The sequence below is a fragment of the Aulostomus chinensis genome, chromosome 10, assembly GCF_037954235.1.
Source record: "Aulostomus chinensis isolate RoL2024-O1b breed Wild chromosome 10, RoL_Achi_v1.0, whole genome shotgun sequence".
Taxonomy (NCBI): Eukaryota; Metazoa; Chordata; class Actinopteri; order Syngnathiformes; family Aulostomidae; genus Aulostomus; species Aulostomus chinensis.
The window spans coordinates 12,371,408-12,391,943 of record NC_141329.1 but is presented as its reverse complement, the minus strand read 5'-3'; the positions used below and the strand labels follow the sequence as shown (position 1 = coordinate 12,391,943).

Sequence of the window (20,536 nt, the reverse complement as noted above, 5' to 3'; positions counted from 1 at the left end):
ATGGGACACCTCTTCAGGTTCACCCCTGACTTTTCTGTAGCCCTCCACATGTCTGAAAGACCGGCATTTACAAGCATTTGTTAAATTAAGTTTTAACTGATGCTGACCTGGTTGATCTCCAGGGAGATTTCCAAGCCTTTGATTCCGCTGGGCAAAGCTGGAGCTCTGCTGGTCCAGATCATCATGCTACTCTGCAAAGAAATGGTGAGCTCTTTCACCTATTGACTTACATTTATTGTATTCTGAAAGTTCAGAGAAATTAATTAATCCTTTTGATATAGAAACTTTTTTCCCTGTATGCTCTTTGCATGATTGCAACCCCATGTGGACCTCCTAATGTATTAGTTAATTTGAATTCTTGCATGTGCTCGTGATGACAAAAACCATGTCCCCCAAAACTCCCCAAAAATCCCATTTTTCCTGGGAGAAAAAAAGATGGCGTAAATTAAGATACAAAATAAACCCAAAACACTGTAGTTGGATTTCATGAAGTACCCCAAATTCTCACATTTCTTTAAAAATATCATCGGTGAAAAATGTACGTAGGGAGAGGGGCTGTTTGTTGTTGAGTTCAAATGTTTTAGGAGCTCTTTAGATGAGAAAGAGACTGCAGACAGAGACCATGAGGCAGTGTGGGTCTTTTCCCACTCGATCAGGAAAATTCTTCCCCACGCAAAAGCCATGCTAACATGACGTTAATGTGCGACTGTTCCCAAACCAGAGCCAAAAGAAGGTGGGCACGATATGGATGGAGGCGGGACTCCAGTGGAAAGACTTTCTCCCCAAGGACGTAGATATCAACAAGTTTGTGACAGAAAAGGTGAGTGGACACCCACCAGCTCCAGCTACCGTCACGAAGAGCTGCAGACCCTATTGCGCTAACCAAGAAAATGCCAGACTGAAGTGCCCAAGTCTAATTTAAGTGGAGAATTAGCGTATTCCTAAGATCAGAGAAAGTTCAGATAATGCAAGTTTGACTTCGTTGTGGTTAAATGAGGATGGATGTTTTTGTCTCCGTGGTGCTGATTAGAATGTGGAGTTCACACTGGACAACAAGTCTGAGACGAGTAAAAAGAAAGTGCTCAGTTCTACAGAGCTGACCAAGCAGTTGGAGAGACTGATCCAGGACAAGGCTGACAACCAGAGGATGTTTGACTGGATTGAGGTTTGCATTCCTGCTTGTTGTATCTCTAGTTTGCTTGTTCTACTTATCGTACTCATTTCCACTTGGCCTCGTTCCATTCTGTTGTCATTTTACTGGCTTAAAGTGAGCCTCTGATCGTGTCTTCCTCAACATTGCCACTTTTAGCTCTCTGTTTTGTTTCTTTCAAAGTGCATAATTTTTGTTTTGAGATATCCTGAACCGTAGATTTTGATTTTTTTAAATGCCTCTGACCTTGACCACAGCAGCTGGAAGCATTCGATTCTCAGCTTGTGTTGTTTGTCCTGTGATGTCTCAATTTAACTCAAGAACTTGCATACCAGTTATGAAAATTCAACACAAATTTCTAACCAGACAAAATGATGACATGCTGACATCTTATATCCAAACGGTGTTGCATTGTTCTGCTAAGGATTTTTTTTTCTGACTATTGTAGAATGTCGCAAATCGGGAACAGAAGCTTAATACTCCACTTTTTTTTTAATGAATTAACTCAACCTCAGGGTGGTAGTTTCTCCTCCATTAATTTTTTGTTGTTTCGGGGGGGGGGGGGGGTGTTTAACACTTAAATGTTCTGAATTACTAAATATTCTTGACTGTTTATTGACTATATGCGTCCAAAAAGGTTGCCAGGATTATTTATTTTTGGGAAACAAAGCACACAGAGCAGAAGCACTTCAGTTAATCAGATGCAACATGCTGTTTTCATGCATCATTTGTTGTACTTCATGTAATGCGTGAATCTGATGAAATGACGCCAAGTGCGATAGTGCTTATGCGTGAATAAAAGTGTCTTTGTGAAGGCCAACCTGGATGAGCAGCAGACCTCCGCAAATACATTCATCAGAGCCCTGATGACCTGCATCTGTCAGTCAGCGATCATCTGTGAGTCACCCAAGTTCTGTTCATTCAACTGTTGCTGCCAAGCACAGTTCCAGTCGAGTCCCGCCGCTGAATGACGTTGTTCCTGCAGGTGAGAACCCCTACAAGGTGGATGATGAGCAGATCAAGCAGAGGGCGAAACTGTTGCAGAAGTACCTCAACAATGAGCAGAAGGAGCTGCAGGCCCTCTATGCCCTGCAGGCCTTGATGGTACACATGGAGCAACCAGCCAGTGAGTCGCAACAGTCAAGCTGACAGAATGTTTACCACCACATCTACGCCACTTATGTGTCAAATATATCAATGTTCTCAAAACAAGTATCTTCTGATCAGTTGCTCTTGTTAAGCAAATGTGAGTTGTTTAAAACCTTGAAAAGCAATGGAATTTGAAAATGGGAATATATGCATAGTAACTGTGTGTGGTTCGGCCAAGATCAACTGAGAAATGATGAATAATGATTTACTTTTAGTACAGCAAAAGGTGTATTTTGCCTTTCTAGCAGTCAGAGACATTTTTTCCTCTCTTCCGTATCTTCATTATGACTCCAGAATATAACAAGAACCAGCTATGTGTATCTAGCTTAAAGCTCACGGTGACTGACAACAGCAAAACTATACAAAAACTGACATTTTGGAGAATATACGGTCATGAAAATCCTCCTTGAAGGTGTAAGGTGTGTGGATAGTCATAGATGTAAAAGGGTATGACTCCTGCATGAAATATTGTGCAGAAGGCTCTTGTGCTGTCAGTCAGAAGTGGCATCACAACATAGTTTCCCCGTCTCTTATTCCTCCCATCAGATCTGCTGCGGATGTTCTTTGACACGCTTTATGATGAGGACGTGATCAAAGAAGAGGCCTTCTACAAGTGGGAGTCGAGCAAAGACCCCGCTGAGCAGCAGGGCAAGGGCGTGGCCCTCAAGTCCGTCACTGCCTTCTTCACGTGGCTCCGCGAGTCAGAGGATGAGTCTGACAACAGCTAGGGCCTCCTGGGACCACTGGGAGAGCTGGTGGGATGTCAAGGGATCCTTTTGGAAGAGGCGTTGTTGTTCTGTGGAGGATTCAGAAGAACCTGAATCAGCAAAATCCTTCTGCATAAACAGAAAAAAAAAAAGCAAGAAAAAAAATTCTTCAACTGGGAGAGATTGTATTATGGATCGAACGTTCGATCATTTATTTTTGTTTTCTTTTTGAATTTTTTTTTTTTTCCTTGTGCAACTGAATGTCTTTTGAAATAAAACTACAGGATTTAACGGTGAGAGTAGCTATGAGAGACTGCTGCGTGTGATAAGCCGTGGGAGGTGATGCTGTTTCTTTCAGTATTTTTTTGAAGTTCAACTACCGTGTTCAGATGACGTTCCCTTGCCACGACAACACTATCAAGACACTTTGCCGAATGACAAATATAAAAAGAAAACTTTAAGAGGCTGTTCACATCTATATTTTTGATGACTTCATCCTTTACCTTGTCAACACGGCAGCATTGTCGTTTCGCATGTATGGTGTTCGATCTACATGACACGCTTGTGTAGACGGTTCGCTTTTTTGTTTCTTTTTCCGGTGTTGGATGATTGAGGTGAGTGTTTTATAATAAAATAGAAAACTACAAAGAAAAGTGGCAAGAGCAGTCTACCGGACATTTCACACACAAATCCAACGGTTGGGACTCTCACACAGGCTTTATGATGACTGTGTCACTGAGGAGAGGGACAATGAACATGAACCATTTTGCTGCTGGGGGTGTGACAACGCTCCCCTGAACCCCACCCTCTTCACCCAATCCGCTGACCCTCCAGTTTGTCCATTTTACTGGTCTCCTACGCTTCGATAAAGAAAGGGGGCCGAGAAAAGGGAGGACAGGATTGAGGGCACATGGCTGCACCCTGCTGCAGAGCCGGTTGGATTTTCAATAGATAATGTTATTGAGGCTTTGGGAAAAAGTATATAAATGAAAATCCACTTTATTAAAAGAACTTTGGAAAAAAATGAAAAGTTTATCAGTACAAATCCTAAGGCCTTTTCTGCTTCCATGAGTGGAAAGGAGGGTTCTGTACATATATGATGGGTTATTTTGTTTGTTTGTTTTCCCCAAAAAGAAATGCTAATAATGCCTTTTAATTCTCCTCTATTCTGAAACAAAGTGGCAGTTTTTCCCCCTGTATTTATATTTTCTCTCCTCAGCCGGCAGAAGGTGCTTGTAATTATCCAACCCAAGTCACTGATTACGGTTAATTGAAAATTTGTAAATACTTCTTTGCTTTACTTTATTAAAAAGATATTTAATTAAAGAAAATTAATGCCTCTTTTCACATCCAAAACTGGAAGAGATAATAAAGATTGTTGCAAATAATAACCTCCGGTCCGTGTGCTTCTGTGCTGGTTGTTCAGAGAGCATTTGTTCTACGCTCCCTGATGCTGCCTGCTCATGCTCATACAGTTTTTCGGCAACAGTTCTGCTGTTCGGAGGTCAAAGAGTTTCTCCTGCTACTTAATGAAAGGGTCTGGCCCAACTCTTGTCTTCAACTGCTTTGTCTTCAAGTACTGAATTTTCCCATTTAAGTATTTCCGTTTTATGAAAAGGATTTATTGTGAAAGTGCCAGGAAGGGTAACACAATGAGTTTCCTTCTTATCCCCATCAGTTCTGATGGCAAGTTCTCGTTTGATTTTTCCTCATCTTACAAAACTTGTCAACATACCCACACACCTCTGTCAAGCACAAAGCAGCGAACGTCAACACGAGACACATAGCCAAACCGTTAGCATGAGCGTTTAAAACAAAAAGATTGTTTTTGGAGTTTCCTCTAAAAACAGTGTGGATAATGAGTATGGATTTGACGGAGGGGAGACCTGAGTTGGTCTCCTGGTTTCTTTAAATAATCTCGTAAACATGATTGGGTTTTCTGATTGTCGGGGGACACGTCCAACTGGTCAGATGGTGGAAATAGTTTTATGTAGGATTGGCTGAGGCTACTTCAAAGGAAATGTCAAAAATATATTGCCAGTTACGTACCCTTCCAGTGCTTTTTTTTTTTTGTTGTTGGTCACAAACAGCTGATTTCTAGTCAAAATCAAAAGCAGGCAGTCTGATCAATCTATTCTGACATCAAGCCATTGTCTCTACCCCCGCTAGGTGGCGCTATTTTGAAACCAATTTCCAAGAAGTGTGGTTTAAACTGCAGCCTGTTAGTCTGCAGACATGTGCTTCTCCCTGTACCTGCAAAGATTATTATAGACTACTCATGCTCTTCTGTGTCTGGGGACTGTCATGAGGTCTAGGGAAGTGGTCACTTCGAGAAATAACCTAAATTACAGCTGGCTGCACAGCTGACCGAAGGAGAAGAAGTGTGTGAAGCATCCCTATGTTTCTGAAGCTTAACACATACTATGCAGTGCTGGACTTCTTGGGGAACTCCAGAAAAAGACTTGGCCATCTTTGAACCTGAAGAGCCAAAAACAATCCAGCAACAATCCTGCAATGAGTTTCAACCGTTTCATTTTTCAACCTCTGTCAAACTTTCAGGGGGATTTTTCAGCAAACATCGGAATGTTCTCATAAAGCGGCATGATGTAATCTCTGCTGCGCTGCTTCGTGAGGAGATTTTAACCACCTACTTCCCTCGTCAAGGGTTGTGCTTTGCAGAATCTGAATAATCTGTTATAATTTGAAGGTTTGCTTCAAGACACTCTACATGTTGCAGTTTCTGCAGGTTGGACTGTCAGGTCTGGTTGGGATCCCTGATACTACTGACAATTTATTCACTGTAACATTACTGTAATCGGTTCCAACGAACCTGTGTGCACGCTGACAATCACACGTCTGAAAGGAGATATAAGCAGATGATGGATATGGATATTTCAGATAAAAACACAAACTGCTGGGATTGTTCCAATATTGTAAACATTTGTTCATATTTAGAGTAGCACAAGATTTAGACACAGGAAAAGAATCTGCATTTTAACTCTTTGAGATCTTCTTTGGAGAAACTCAACTGTAGCTGTTAATTTGATTTAAGTCCTCCAAAGCAAAGAGAATCTCCACTGATGGTTCCACTGGGATAACTGTTGATACTGGATGTTTGAAACAGCTGTAACAGAATATGACAAAAATAAACCAACTGGAACTACCATAATATGGTTGTATGGATATGTGACGTGTGACTGTCACAGTGTCATTTACCTGTGACCCCCCCCCCCCAAAACCTTCTCAGTTCAACCTTGAGTCCCACAGAACATTTACACAACATTTGAAGAAATTCTCTCAAGTTGTTCTTGAGAAATTGCATTAATGAGAATGGATGATGGGTGAGCCTAAAACACGACGCACCTTACCCTGCCGAGACAGCTCGCTTTTCCCGAACCAGCACATTGTGGCGGCCACTACTGCACCTGTGTGAATACAATCATTTGAAGTCATGCGTGAAGCTTTAGAGAAAGTAAAACTGAGCAGAGGATACTTATTTTCAAGGTAAAGTATGAAAAAAACAAACAAAAGCCTTGATTGTTACCCACTATGTTGATAGATATCTGATCGTTGTGGTGGTCAAAGGTCGAGGTGCCACCCCTTGGGGGATTCCTTCAGATGTGGCACAAACATCCACTCAAACCTGAAGCTGAACTAAAAAGACCATTGGACAAGGCCAAGGTAAGCGTGTCAGGCAAATCAGACGCGTACAGCTGCGATGCAGTTTTTCAGGTTTTGTTGTTGAGGGACATTCAATGCACAAGCCTTTGAAGAGTGACTAGTAGTTCAAAGGAGAAATGCCTCTTCCTGAGATGGCAATTAAACCATGAAAGTAAAGGAGTTCAAGTAATCCAAAAGTGTTCAGCAAAAAGTAAAGGATGATATTAGCGCCAGATAAAAGGGATAGCCTGATAAGACCATCAGTATCTGGTTAGCTTCAGAGTCCCACACTGCAGCCACAACTGGATCCTGTCCTTGCACAAAGCTCCAATCAGGACTGGTACTAACTGCTCTTCAGCCTCCAGTAATGTCGTTCCTGATTGGTTCTCGGATTCGATGAAAGTATAGGCAAAACGGAGAAGGGGACAATGATGTCTCGGGAGGCAACAATAACAACAAAGTCAATGTTTGTAGAATAACTGCATTTATGAAGAAGTGAATTAAATTATGAAGGATGCACTCCTGGAGTATTTCTTTGACGTTCATCCAGCTGGATTTGTCACTTGATGGCGTCACATAATTCGTTACGTTGATAGTGGTTCTAGATCCAAACGCAATTGTAGGACTTTGGTTCTATCTTTTGTAACTACATGGTGGACCCAGTTCTTTGGAGCGGCTTCAACTGTGTGTAAATGCATCTACCATGCATAAGTAATGAGTGGTTCTGACGTTGTTGGGGTGTGGAGGCAAGGAGTCACTGATGGATCGATGTATTCCTACTACTGCAACTTAGACTATCACCGGAGGAGAGAAAATGAGAACATGCAATTCCTTGTAGAAAGCTCCTCCGAGGAAAGCAAGGGACTGCAGATGAATGCGCTTAAATGCATTCACTTTCAACGGCCTTTTATGGCAAGAAGCTCTTTAACTTTTATGTTTTTCCCAAGGGTGTTAGCTGTTTTCTCTCCAGGTTAGCAGAAGCAATGCTGAGTTGCGCTGTTTCCTTGCCTTATTTGTCCACTGAACAGCATCTGCAAATGAGCCTGTGCCCTACGCTTGACAGTGGCACAGAGGCAAACATGTGAGAGAAGGTCGCTGGTTCAAGCCTCCTGACTGTGCAAGAATATCAGTGGTGAGGAGGCGGGTGCACTGGCCCTTAGCCTGAACACTCAGTCCCCAACACAAGCCAGAAATAGAAAATGGTCTTGGGCCAAAATGGTGTGTATGCTCAGCAAACTTTGCCCAGGTAAACAACAAAAAAGTAGCCCAGCACCTTAGTATTCCTTCAGTTTTACTACCTGCATTTCTGAGTCACATCTTTTGTTTCCCTTTTCTCTCTATGCGATAAGCTGTTGCAGGTCGTAATTAAATCTCTGTAACCTTACCACAGTGCCATGCCGTCGTTTTAAACAACCCTTCTCAGCTTATCTCACTTGTTATGAGACAGCGCTCTCCCTGAGGACATGCTCAGCCTGGAGGGAATCACTGTATCTTTAACATGGTTCCCTGGGCTGCAGCAGCACCTGGAGCTGATTTTCAATGACAAGGCAGTTGGGTATGGAGCTGGTCTCCCACCAAATGAACATGTTTTACAAGTTTCACACACATAGTATTGTTTTCAAATACAAAATATCAAACTAATGGGTTTAAACCGCTATGCTTCAGAAACAAATAAAGAATCCATCCATTCATTTTCTTCCACTTATTCCTGTTTAGGGTCGCGGGGGGGGGGGGGCTGAAACCTAGCTCAGCGGCTATGGGCGAGAGGCGGGGTTCACTCTGAACAGGTCACCAGTCCATCACAGGACCAACACATATAGACAGACAACCATTCACACTCACAGTCACACCTATGGTCAATTTAGAGTATCAATCAGCCTCGTCCCCTCTTGATGTCTTTGGACTGTGGGAGGAAGCTGGAGTACCAGAGGGAACCCACACAGGAACAGGGAGAACATGCAGACTCCACACAGAAAGATCCTGTGATGGAGCCGGGACTCGAACCTGGAACCTTCTTGCTGTGAGGTGGCAGTGCTGACCACTGCACCACCGTGCCTGGAATCTAAAATATAAAACACATTTACTGTTATTAAACAATTTGCTACATAATTCCATATATCTGGCTTCATATATTTGATGCCTTCAGTAGGCTATGTCTCTATAATGTAGAAAGTAGTAGAAAGTAAAGAAAAATAATGGAACGAGAAGGTTTGTCCAAACTTTTCACTGGTAGTGAATGTCATGTATTTTTCTTTGCAGTTTTTGAAAACATGATGTGCTTATTAAAAGATACAAAAGAGCATGAAAAGTCAGCCTAGATGCCCTGGTTTGGGGACTAAATTCCTCCAAAACACTCAATTCATTTATGTGTCACTTCACCTTTGAAGAAAGAAAATGTTGAATAGTCTATTATAAAGTGGGGTCTTTCTTAATTGTGTTAATTTCCTCTAAATGTGAAATAGGAGCTGCCTCAGTTCAGCCCCATTCATTTCTCTCATTATTCCACTATTATTGACATACTCGTGGGTATACTGTATATGTAGCTATTGTCCACAGTGTTGTATCGTGGATCCCTTCATCGATGTAAACTTGCCACTGTCGTGTCCAAGCGCTTCTTTTCACCTGCGCCTTTGCCCCAAGCGTCTGAGTTCCGTACCTCACGTAAATCCAATACAATTTTCTCCGCCTCACTTGAAGCGTGTGAAAAGCCCAGCATACATAAGGAACAGTTGCGGGGCGTCACTGCGGAGACATGATCCTTACAGATGAAACTCTGACATCTCCGCTTTCACAGGTAGCCTCCTCCCTCTCCTCTCTAGCTCCATGCGTTCCCTTCCTCCCCAGTAGAAGTGCGCCCCCCCCACCCCCCCAACCCTACTCCAACCGAACCTCAGTGTCGTCCAGTCCACCAGGCAGCGGGCGCCCGTCTCCGATTCTGCATATCTGGAGCAGCGACAGGGTGGAGAGACCGGGAGGTTGTGTTCATGACAGCAACCTGCATTGCTACAGTGGAGCGGCGCTGAGGACCGGCTGTTGAATGTCTGAGCTAAGCAGCATCCTTTCACTGGTTTATTGCTTTATTTGAAATAGCGCAGTGAAGGCAGAGACGCACTGCGCGCAGTCACGCACTCACTTGTGTCATTCTGAAACAAATCTGGACGGATTTCAGAGAGGGTGTGCTCCAGGATATTAAATGCGTCTTGGAAGTTGGGCTGCTACAACCAATAGGATTCCCTTCCAGCCTGTTCCTGGAGGTGGCGTGAAACATCAGGATCCAGACTAGGTTGGTGGCCACAGTCTGACATGCCAACAGCAGTAGCAGCAGCAGTCAAGTTGTTGAGGATGAGCTGTTGCGATGAAAGTTTGTCTTTGAACTTGCAGGATTTGAAGATGGAGAGTTGCAGGTGACTGAGCGCTCACCACTGCTTCAGGAAATGTAGTTAATATCGCCGATTACTTAGTTTCTTTATTTGACAATAGAACCACTTGGCTTTTATTTCCACCTCTACTTGCTCAACTTACTTGGTCAACTCGCATGACTTAGCTTTCTACATTTAGGTCTTCGATGAGAAAAGGAAAAAAAGGACCCTGCGGAAAATCGTTCATACGTTGTGTTTTTGGTTTTTCGTGTCTTACAAGATATTAAAAAAAAACGTTAAATATGCTTCGTTGTTTTTGTTGTTGTTGTTGTTGTTGTTGTTGTTGTTGTTGTTTGGTTCAACTGAAAATACAAATGATGAAAAGGTACAAGCAATATACGAACAAGAATCTCCAAACCAAACATTTTTAATCATTTTAGATAAGAAAACTGAAAACAGTTTTTTTTATATGTGTGCGGGGCTGTAGTTGTGTCGATTGAATGTGTTTTCTACTACGAGATGATTTAAATAATTTCTAAACTTCAAAAATACAATATAAAACGACCATGAAACACATCACCATCATCAACAATCATGAATGTTGCTGATGTCTGCATAGAGTAATGTACTGAGCAGGCTTGCTGATTACGTTTTGCAGTTGTTTGAAGAGTCAGTGAAGCTTACGAGCCTGCAGGACTGGCAGCTGGTGTCTGGGAGTTAACTTCTTGTTTTCTTTGGGAAACATCTGCTGCTGAAGTTAAACTGCAACAGAAGAAGCCAACATGCAGTTTTCATCTTCCCACCACATGTGGAGGAGAGCAACACTCAGTGGAGGACGAGGACAAGCCCTGCGTCCAGACCCTGAGCTCGAGGGGCAGGTGCTGCTTTTAGTCTGGTCTCTCCTCTGAAACCTGTCCAGCATGGTCGGACCTGTTGGGGTCCCCCCACCAAGACAGCCATCAGAATCACAGAGGACCACAAGCGGCGCAGCACATAGGGGAGGAAAAAAAGGACATGGTAACATGCCTGAGACTGTGTATGGTACCAGACATGTCCACCATTCTATCAGTCAGAATCCAAATGTCCTGAAAGAGACATTAAAAACATTTAGCTGCAACAACTGAATATTACTGTCGATATTTTGGATCATGTTGCCAAAGTATTGCCAGACCCCACATTAAGGAATGGGAAATTAAGTTATAAGTCATTTACAACTGTTAGTTATTTTACAACTGTCTCAAAGATAATGATACAAAGGCGAAGTACTACACTGGGCTTCTGTCTTTCAGTCTGTTGATGGCTGTGCTGTTAATCATTCCCAGTCTTCCAGAATCAAAGTCCCACGCATCCTAAATGGAACCACTGAGTAGGACAGTTCTGATTATCACCAGCAACCGTGTCCTCCAGCTCTTCAGGCTGTCTACAAAAGCACCACAACACAACATTTTCACATGCCCTTTTTTTGGGGGGGGGGGGCTGGGGTGTGTGACCTGGCTGCAATGTGGTCAACTGATGTCAAGGTAGCTCAGGTGGAGGTACAGGTAGGTCACCTGAAGACGCAAGGGGGGCTGGTGGGACAACCTTGTGCCCGGGTGTTTTACCTGGCTGCCATGTGGCTGTTTTGATGGTGTTCTTCTGTGCTCGTTTTTTGGGTTTGTCTCTGGGCTGGGAATCGGCTGATGGCACAGGGGGTGGGGGTTGAGTGTAGTGAAGGGCTACAAGCTGAAAAAAACTAATAAACTGTTATCAATAAAAATGGAGTGAAACACAAATTATGACACGCTTGATGATAAACATGCACTCTTTTAAGACTAAAAAGAAAGACCTGGCGACAAACCTTCACAACATATTTTCAGTTTTGACTCATCAAGGCACTATGCAGCTTAATTAAGATTGTTCACGGCCATAAGGGTTCCAGAAGTAAAATAATGTTAAAAAAAAACTTGTAAAAAAAAAAAAAAAAAAAATTGTGCAGCTGGCAGACACGTCTCTCAAAGTTCTACATCAGGCATGACATTCACAGTTGCACAGTCGTCCAAACAACAAAGTCTCAGAACTGTGACTCGGTGACAATGATCTGAGTTGTGTTTGTGCTTCAACTCCATCCCTCCCTCTGTCTCCCTTGTCAGTACATGCCTGCAGACTGTTGTGGTCACGGTGCTTCTATAGGCATTTAATATCCACACATCCTTTCCAAGGGAATCAGGAGTTGCACCTATTTCAGGGAGAGAATTATGAATCCACACTGTTCAACTTCCATGTCCCTGTGCTGCAACTCCACCTATGTGATGTAGGAGACCCTTGCAGTATCCTCGTTTTCTCTCCCTCATTTGATGGCCGCTGGGTTATTGTTAGAATGTCTCAGTAAAGATTTCTGTGGATTGAACCCCTTCTCCACAGTTGACTTTGCTGGTCTTGTCATGGAGGTGGTGACAGCAGCTTGTATGATGGAGGAGGTTATCCTCCCAGCCCATGTGCTGTGCCATATGTCAGACTTGTGCTGCCCTCTTGTGCTGTTTTCCAGTGCCGCTGCCTCTGTGGGAGGTGTGTCAGGTCCTCACAGTGTTGAAGCAGGACTGACGAGTCCCAGCCATCAATTTGTGGGTCACAAAGATGCTGCAGTGACTTGGGCAGGACATTTGGTTGTATTGGGTCTGCAGAAAGGTGGCAGAATTCCACCAGGGGTCAGGGTTTTTAAATCGGCAAGTGTATTCTGCTTTAAACATGTGCCACCTGAGCGGGTCCGGATGTTAGGAGCTGTGCTGGTGTCTCCATCGATTGACCAATTGAGTGCCTTTTTTCAGGCTGAGCTGGTTGTAAAATCAATACAATGGCCAGGCACTCATGGTTACTTTGGAGGGCATTACCAAGAATGCTTCAACATCTGTTGGAGTCACATTTCCACACAGACGCACAGCTGTACCGATTTTGAACAGGAGAGCTGCCACATGCGAACACTTCTTTGCACCACCAGCCTTACAAGTGCAGTGAGCGCACTCCACTTCCCACGTGCTGTTGTTATGACCCATGGCTGCAAGGGCTTCTGACTGAGTCACATGGAGCGATTCACCTAAGACAATAAAAGCATATTAATACATATTAATAGCCTGTAGGGAAAAAATAAAGCACTAGCAAGACACTTTAAGCCAACAATAAAAATCCATCCATTCATTTTCTAGTCCTTATCCTTAACAGGATAAGGGGGGCTGGAGCCTATCCCAGCAGCCTTTGGGCGAGAGGCGGGGTTCACTCTGGATAGATTGCCAATCCACCGTAGGGCCAATACATACAGACAGACAACCATTCACACTCACAGGTATGCCTATCGTCAATTTAGAGAGAAAGATCCCGTGCCTGAGCCAGGGCTTGAACCCGGAACCTTCTTGCTGTGAGGCGACAGTGCTAACCAGTGCACCACCGTGCACCAATAAAAATATATAACAATGATAGAACAAATAGAGAACAACAGAGCAAAACATCAACAACAACATCAAATATCAAACTCAAACGAATACCGTAGTTGTTTTCTTACTTACTACTGACGGGACACTGCGACTTAAAGAAGTTAAGTTGGCCAGTTATTTTACAGCTATTTAACTTATTTTTTTTCTCCACAATGACCTGTAGGCCTAGACTTTGGGAAATTAGATTAGAATCACTATCCTTCATCAAACAGTCGCCATACATAGTCAGACACCCGACAAAAGGCTCGCTCCAGCAGCAGCAGCAGCAGCAGCAGTAGCACCAACAACAACAGTGTCTGACTAAAAAGTGCCTTTCGTAAGAGCAGTAAACAGGTCAAAATTGCCACAATTTACATTACACACGATGTGTTTGTCTTGGTTACTTGTGTTGTTTTGTTGAATTTTAAGTGTTCGCAGATATCATAGAGCCAGAGAGAGGAGTGCGGTGAATGAAACATTAGCCTCCCAGTTTTGGGCCCCACTTTTACCATCTCCAGGTGCTGTACCTATCTGTCTGTAAAAAGGACCTTGGCCTGCTGCAGTGACTTAAAGTTAGCAAAAACTTTGTGTGTGTATGCACAAACACTTAATATCATTTAGTTGCATATATTGAGGTGCTGGAAGTCCGGCAACAGGTCGATATCCCCTGACCAGTCGTTGTGTTCATAAGGATCCAGTCCTTTCATTCCTTTTATTTTCTCATCATATCTTGTCTTTGCATTAGGACTTAGCTTTAGATGGCATGGCCCAACAACGTTTTCTTTAGCTCACTGCATTTTGTTGGATTATTTTCTGCTTTTACTGCTAATTTTCGTTATTTTTACGACAGTACACTAGCCAGCTATGAAATAGCCAGCTAATCCCATGTAAACTGGCCAAGCGTACCCTTAATTCTTTGTGTTTCGATGGCGTTGGTCCACATAGGACCAGAAGGCTCTGTGGGGTCTGCCTACAGTTTTGAGTGATATATGAATATGTGCGTGTGTGAGCTCCAAGACTTACCCATCTGACTCTGGTCCATATTCCCAGGTGTCTGATTTATCTGAGAAAGTAATGAAACCTTGTAATCTGAAGGGGTCACCATCTTCCTCTTGATTTGAGGCCCAAATGCCCTCCTCTCTATTTTCTTGGGCATCTGTGGTGGATGCTGGATTGTTTACATCAACTCCCAAAACGATTGAGGAATCTCTGGTTGATGAGTTGTCAACATCACTTCCTGGGTCCTCTCCTCTGCAGATGCCCATCATACTACAGGCGGTGGACAGATAGGAGGTGGCACCAGTATATTCGGACAGGTGGGCCATAGTGAAAAATGGGTGCTGAAGAGCCTGGCTGGGAGAGAGTCTTTGATCCCCCTCCAGATGCAGCAGCCCCTTCAGGAGGTCTACAAAAACCCTCCTGTCCTTGAGTTCCACAGCCTCCCCTTCAGGATATATGTTGACTAAATCGTCCAAAGAGCTGGGAAGTTCATAGAAGGCTTTCCTTTCCTCAGGCTGCACACCATTGACCGCTGCATACTCGTCAGGGGTTTTCAGCCTCCAGCTTGTTCCGTCAGCAGTGTTGATCTCACTGAAGAAATAGTGAGTGTGTGCTCCGTTTCTCAGCAGATGGTCCTCAGGCTGGCCCAGTATCTCCACCATGCATCTCATTGATTGATAGTCGCACTCGACAGGAAAGAGGTTGTCTGCCAGAAACAGGAAGGCCATGAGGCAGCCGACCCCCCAAACATCAATGGCCTCGCTAAACGGGAGACCGAGGGCAACCTCTGGCGCTCTGAAGCCACATGGCTGGATGTCCAGTCCCACCTTCACTGCTGATGCTGGAATTGCCTCCCCAAAGTCAATCAGTTTGACCCTGAGGGGCTGATCTTTCTGACTCACAAACATGATGTTGTCTGGTTTGATGTCTGTGTGCAGGATATCAAGACCCCTCAGGGCATCCAGGGCCACTAGCAGCTGATACGCAATTGGCCGAATCTCACACAGGGAGAGGGGCTTCCATTCCCGCTGTTCCAGAAGATCATAGAGGTTCTTGTCCAGCATCTCGAATACTAGACACGTGTGTCCCATGAAATCAAACCTCTCAAAGAATTTAACAACATTGGCACGGGCAGGGTCCAGGCCTCGGATCCGTTCCATCATGGTCATCTCCTTTTCCATGTCAAGGATGAATTTAGGATCGATTTTCAAAATCTTTACCACCACTGTCTGCATGGTTTCAAGAATTTGGCATTTGGCCACTTTTCCAAAGCACCCCTCACCAATGAACTCCAGAATGCGGTAGGAGGCCGACACACTGTTGAGGGTTTGTCCTGCCTGGATCTGGGGTGCTGCCAGCATCGCTGTGGAGAAGGAACATGTCAAATCACATGACTCACACTCTGGATTTTAACAGGATTATAGAATGAAACTTGGGGGTAAAAACAGGGGTTGGGTACAGGTCAAAGAAGAACTTATTACATTTCACAGGGCAGATACACAAATAATTTCCTCTCATTAACACTGTGAGACATTTTTCTGACCGTTTGTCTAGAGCCTTAAATAACTGACATCACACATGGAGCAGGAGAATATCTGTCTAACTGGTTCCCAGTTGAATGTTGGAAGTAAAGTTGCCTTCTTTCACGCAGTGTAACTTTCTAAACAACGAGACACATTTTCTGACAGGAATCAAATGTTAGTGAGACAAGAGTTTTCAGGAGAAAACGAATTCACTCTAGTTCCCATATTTTTGACAGCACAAACAAATAATTATATTTATTGTGCTCAGCGGAGTCTCTTCTATTTCAGGATATACAAATTAAGGTAGTATAAGACAATACCTATGAGTAATAAACCAGAGTTTATCATCAGAATTCATGTTTCAATCATAAACAGTTGCTGTCACCATGGAAACCGCTAACTGATGCTAACCTCCCCGCTGGTCAGACTGCTGTGGTGTTAATCAAACACTTTACTGTCAAAACATTTTTAACCATGTGTTATTTTTAAAACTCATAATTTCATGATATTTTTTCTTTTATTACTGTGGTAGGGTCAATGTTGGGAACTGATGTGTAAAGTTTCACAAAGATATCACAAATGCAATGACTCATATCAAACATCGTCATCATCCTCCTCCACTTTATCCGGTGGGTCGCGGAGGCAGCAGCTTCAGCAAGGAAGCCCGGACTGTCCTCTTCCCAGCCACTTCCACCAACTCTTCTGGGGGAATCCTGGGCGTTCCCAGGCCAGCCTAGAGCTATAATCCCTCCAGTGTGTCATGGGTCGGCCCCGAGGCCTCCTCCCGGTTGGGCATGCCTGGAACACCTCCCGAGGGAGGCATCCTCACCAGATGCCCGAACCACCTCAAATGACTCCTCTCGACATGGAGGAGCAGTGGCCTGTCGATCTCCCACTCCATCCTACCCTCACTCGTAAACAAGACCCAGAGATACGCTGCGCCTAGAAATTTTGTCCATAAAGGTTATGAACAAAACTGGTGACAAAGGGCAGCCTTGGCGGAGTCCAACCCTCACCGGGAACAAGTCTGACTTACTGCCAGCAACGCAAACCAGACTGTCACTCCTCCGGTAGAAAGGCTGAACGACCCTTCGTAAGGGGTCATCCACCCCATACTCCCAGAGTACCCCCACAGGGTGCTCCTGGGAACACGGTCATAAGCTTTCTCCAGATCCACAAAACACATGTGGACTGGTTGGGTAAACTCCCATGCCCCCTCCAGCACTCTAGCGAGGGTGAAGAGCTGATCCACGCTTCCACGGCCAGGATGAAAACCACGCTGCTCCTCCTCAGTCTGAGGTTCGACTATCGCCCCTACCCTCCTCTCCAGTACCCTGGCGTAGACTTTTCCTGGGAGGCTGACGTGTGTGATCCCCCGATAGTTACACAAACATTCTCATAACTTTCTCTGGAAACATAGCAGGGTCCTAAACAGGGGACATTATATTTGAACTAATTTATCACAAGAAAACTATTATACACAAGACATTGCACAGAAGAGATCAAATGAGAAACAAAGCCTTAAAATATCAAACATTTGTAATATAATCTGAGCAATATTTTCCAAGAACTGTCCTGTTCATGTAACTTGTACAGAAACTGCAGAAGTGATCAAGAGCAACTCTGTCCATAATAACCTTTCAGTCATTTCAGTAAAACATTTGCATGCATATATTCATAAATTCAGCACCTTTCCCTCCTACCTGAAGCAACATAATCGTCTGAGCTGGTCCAGGAGGACATTTTCAAATTCTAAACTTTGCTGTAAACTTGAATTAAGGTCAGAAATAAACTTTCAAGTCTGATTCTTGACAATTTCCTCAAATTAGTTGTTGTTTCTCTCTCAGTAAATTTAATGAATCCACAAGCCACCAAAATCCTACCTCAAAGCTTTCAGGTCTGAAGACAGAAAGATTTGGAGCTGTGATGCACCCAAACTTTATTAGTTGAACAGTTAGAAAGGACGAGGAGGTGCCTGTTACCCCCGGCAACAGGCTATTCTGGAGGGGATACAGGACATCTGAATATCTATATTTGGTCATCAACTGATGTTCGTCTTTGACAATTTTGCGATTAAATGTAATTAGTTCATTTTGAATTAAGCTGAATAAAAGCCTGCTTAAAAAAACACAACAGACGTAAGAAAATTAACATAACGTCAATGATATATACAGTAAAAAAGCACGATTACTCGGATGAAATACTGATGTTCTTTTGGACATTCATTACATTTGCAAAAACAGAAAATAGGAGTTGAGTCTGTTCTCCCATAGAATAAATAAATAAAATAAATGAATTGTAAAAGATAATTATGAGAGTACATTGATTTAAATAAGACATAAAATGAAATGAATGATTGACAGTTAGGATGGCCTGGTGGTGCAGTGGTGAGAACTGTTGACTGACAGCAGGAAGGTTCTGTGTTTGAGCCCCAGCTCAAGGAAGGGTTTTGTAAAAGGACAGTTATATTTGATGAAAATGGTAGCAGTTTTCTGAGGTTTTGTTTCCCTGCGCATGGAGGTGTTCTGAGTAAAATGGATCTCTCCGCCATTGTCCATGCAAAATGTACCACACAAGCCCATGAATTACAAAGAAGTAGAATCAATGTTGGATCAATTTTTGAATACAAATCATAAAGAAACTACATGGGGAAGCTGTAACAGCCCTTTAATCAAAATTAAGAGAGGAACAGTGAACACTGACTGGAAATGATGCTGAAGTATGGACACTGGCTGCTGTTCAACTAATAAAACAGATAAGTGAACACCCGTGCCTCTAATCATTTTGATAGCGTAATTTAGGTGTATTTCAAATGCATGCTGCTGGCTGATGTGGTACACTAAACCTGCAGGTTTATATTAGTTTTCCTACCTGACATTATATATTAATTCAGACAGTGTTAACGCTTTAGAATAACCTTCACAAAGCTACCATTACCTTCGACTGTGTACGCGAAGGCTGACTTGGCCCGTTCCATGTCTCACAAACATGAATGAATGAAGCTTCATTTGTGTAGCACCTTTCAAATGAATAAACTGAAATTCCCTGCACTTTTCAAGAACTGAAGGAACAGAAGAGATTTTAATGAGTCAAACACATCGACCGTTTTAGAGACAAGTTGACATTGAATGATCAAGGAAAAGAGGAGACAGTTAAGACACAAATCAAATAAAGCAATAAAAACTTGTGTAAAATATAAGTGGCAGAAACACCATTGTAACTGATAATAAAATGACAACAATATACATAATGAAACCCTATATAAACACTATGTAAAAGCCTGACTGCTTGACTGAATTTTTTTTTTTTTTTAATGTTTAAAAATTTTCAACATTTTCAGCTCCTCTCAGATCCTCTGGAGGCTTGTTCCAGCATCTTGGAGCTCGTCCATGTAATTCTTGATAAACTAATGAAAGTTATAAAATAATACGAAAACTTCCAGGTAAACAGCAACTGCTGTCAACTGCAGCCGATTGTCCGCCAACATGACTCCTGCACCAGTTTGACATGACATCATTTCCTGCAGGGTTTATTGTTGTTTGTGCTTCTGCTCCAGCCACACGAGTGACAAAATGGCCAGATATGGTAATAGAAGACCATCATTACTCCCGCTACCTCGCTCTCAGACACGCTCATTATCTGCACCCTGAGAAGGCCAGAGGCTGGACCGTCTTCTCCCAGTTTCTCGCCATCACTGCGCTGACATCTGCTCAAACAGGAGGGAAATTCAGGGCAAGGTTGGGGCTGAAGATGAAATGTCTTTTTCACTGTCGATTTGCTGTTGCATATCAGTAGCAGAGACAGTGTTGAGATGTATCAAACATTTAAGTGCAATGACTGCTGTTGTCATCTTATGCCTGATCTAAAAAATATCGCCTCTTGTGCTGCATTTTAAAAATTCATATGATTAAAACTTTGTGCATAAGAGGACATGTGCTGACTGATATGGAAGGAATAGTAAGCGTGTCGAGATTTAATGATCATCATATCTCCTGTGTCAGGTCCTGTATTATCAAAATAAACGTTAAAAATGCATTCGAAACTAAAAAGTGCTCCTCCCTCCAACAAGATGAACTTTTGACCTTTTGCACTTTTCTACCAAGGTCCCGTTTAAAGCTTCAAGTAGAGACGAGGGGCTCACAGGGAAGGGAAGCCTTCTGATGCTGGGATTTTGCATGAAGGAACAGACTAGTGTGTGCGCTGTGATAGCAGTCTCACTTCCATGCTTCACTAGGTGGCCCCCTCCATGCAAAAAGTGACCAGGTGTCATCACCTTGTCACTCAAGGGAACAGCCACACACACTCAAACATATGTGGGGGCTGTGAGGGCCCACTCATCACTAGTTGTTTGGGTTTGGCTGGGCAGAGGGGTGGTAGGTGCTCTCACAGCGCCCCCTAGTCTTGCTAATTCTCTGTAACCTGTTCTCTGAGGCTCCACTCTATCGTTCAAGTTAATGAACTCAATGGGACAAACCTGCTTAACTCAAGCTTAAATGTATTATTAATAGTGTATACTGATCATATCATTATTGGCTTGATAATAATA

At 43.3% G+C, this 20,536-nt stretch overlaps 2 protein-coding genes across 12 annotated transcripts in view; one reads left to right on the top strand and one right to left on the bottom strand.

The window, feature by feature from the left end:
* eif4g1b (eukaryotic translation initiation factor 4 gamma, 1b) overlaps window positions 1-4,404 on the top strand; it is a 47,357-nt gene extending 42,953 nt beyond the window's left edge. For 5 of the 7 annotated variants that reach the window (XM_086216091.1, XM_086216090.1, XM_086216089.1 and 2 more), the window contains 7 exons: window positions 1-17; window positions 123-204; window positions 722-820; window positions 1,031-1,165; window positions 1,966-2,047; window positions 2,136-2,276; window positions 2,846-4,404. The exon at window positions 1-17 is cut by the window's left edge and continues 109 nt beyond it. In XM_086216091.1, coding sequence (XP_086072217.1) covers window positions 1-17; window positions 123-204; window positions 722-820; window positions 1,031-1,165; window positions 1,966-2,047; window positions 2,136-2,276; window positions 2,846-3,027 — 738 coding nt within the window. In that variant the 3' untranslated portion in view covers window positions 3,028-4,404. The remainder of the gene's footprint in view (window positions 18-122; window positions 205-721; window positions 821-1,030; window positions 1,166-1,965; window positions 2,048-2,135; window positions 2,277-2,845) is intronic. The other 2 variants (XM_086216092.1, XM_086216093.1) reach the window with 1 other exon arrangement.
* Window positions 4,405-10,174: 5,770 nt separating this feature from the next.
* LOC147254439 (homeodomain-interacting protein kinase 2-like) lies at window positions 10,175-17,943 on the bottom strand. 5 transcript variants are annotated; one of them, XR_015118162.1, is made up of 4 exons: window positions 17,694-17,900; window positions 14,492-15,830; window positions 11,627-13,095; window positions 10,175-11,110 (listed from the first exon to the last, which is right to left on the bottom strand). XR_015118162.1 is itself a non-coding variant. In XM_086216085.1 (4 exons), the coding sequence occupies exons 3-4, from the start codon at window positions 15,826-15,828 to the stop codon at window positions 13,092-13,094; spliced, it is 1,341 nt and encodes a 446-aa protein (XP_086072211.1). In that variant the 5' UTR covers window positions 15,829-15,830; window positions 16,011-17,417; window positions 17,874-17,931; the 3' UTR covers window positions 10,175-13,091. The 5 variants fall into 5 exon arrangements, 4 of the variants coding, with proteins under 4 accessions (XP_086072211.1, XP_086072210.1, XP_086072209.1 ...); XM_086216085.1 differs by adding an exon at window positions 16,011-17,417 and having other exon boundaries at window positions 10,175-13,095; window positions 17,874-17,931; XM_086216084.1 differs by having other exon boundaries at window positions 10,175-13,095; window positions 17,874-17,943.
* Window positions 17,944-20,536: the final 2,593 nt, after the last annotated feature.

Excerpts from the sequence above, each read along its gene's own strand:
- LOC147254439 (XM_086216083.1), bottom strand. The coding sequence starts at position 17,733 with ATGTCCTCCTGGACCAGCTCAGACGATTATGTTGCTTCAG. Across the intron at positions 15,831-17,693 it reads AGACGATTATGTTGCTTCAG|CGATGCTGGCAGCACCCCAG; the intron begins GTAGGAGGGAAA and ends CCTTCTCCACAG.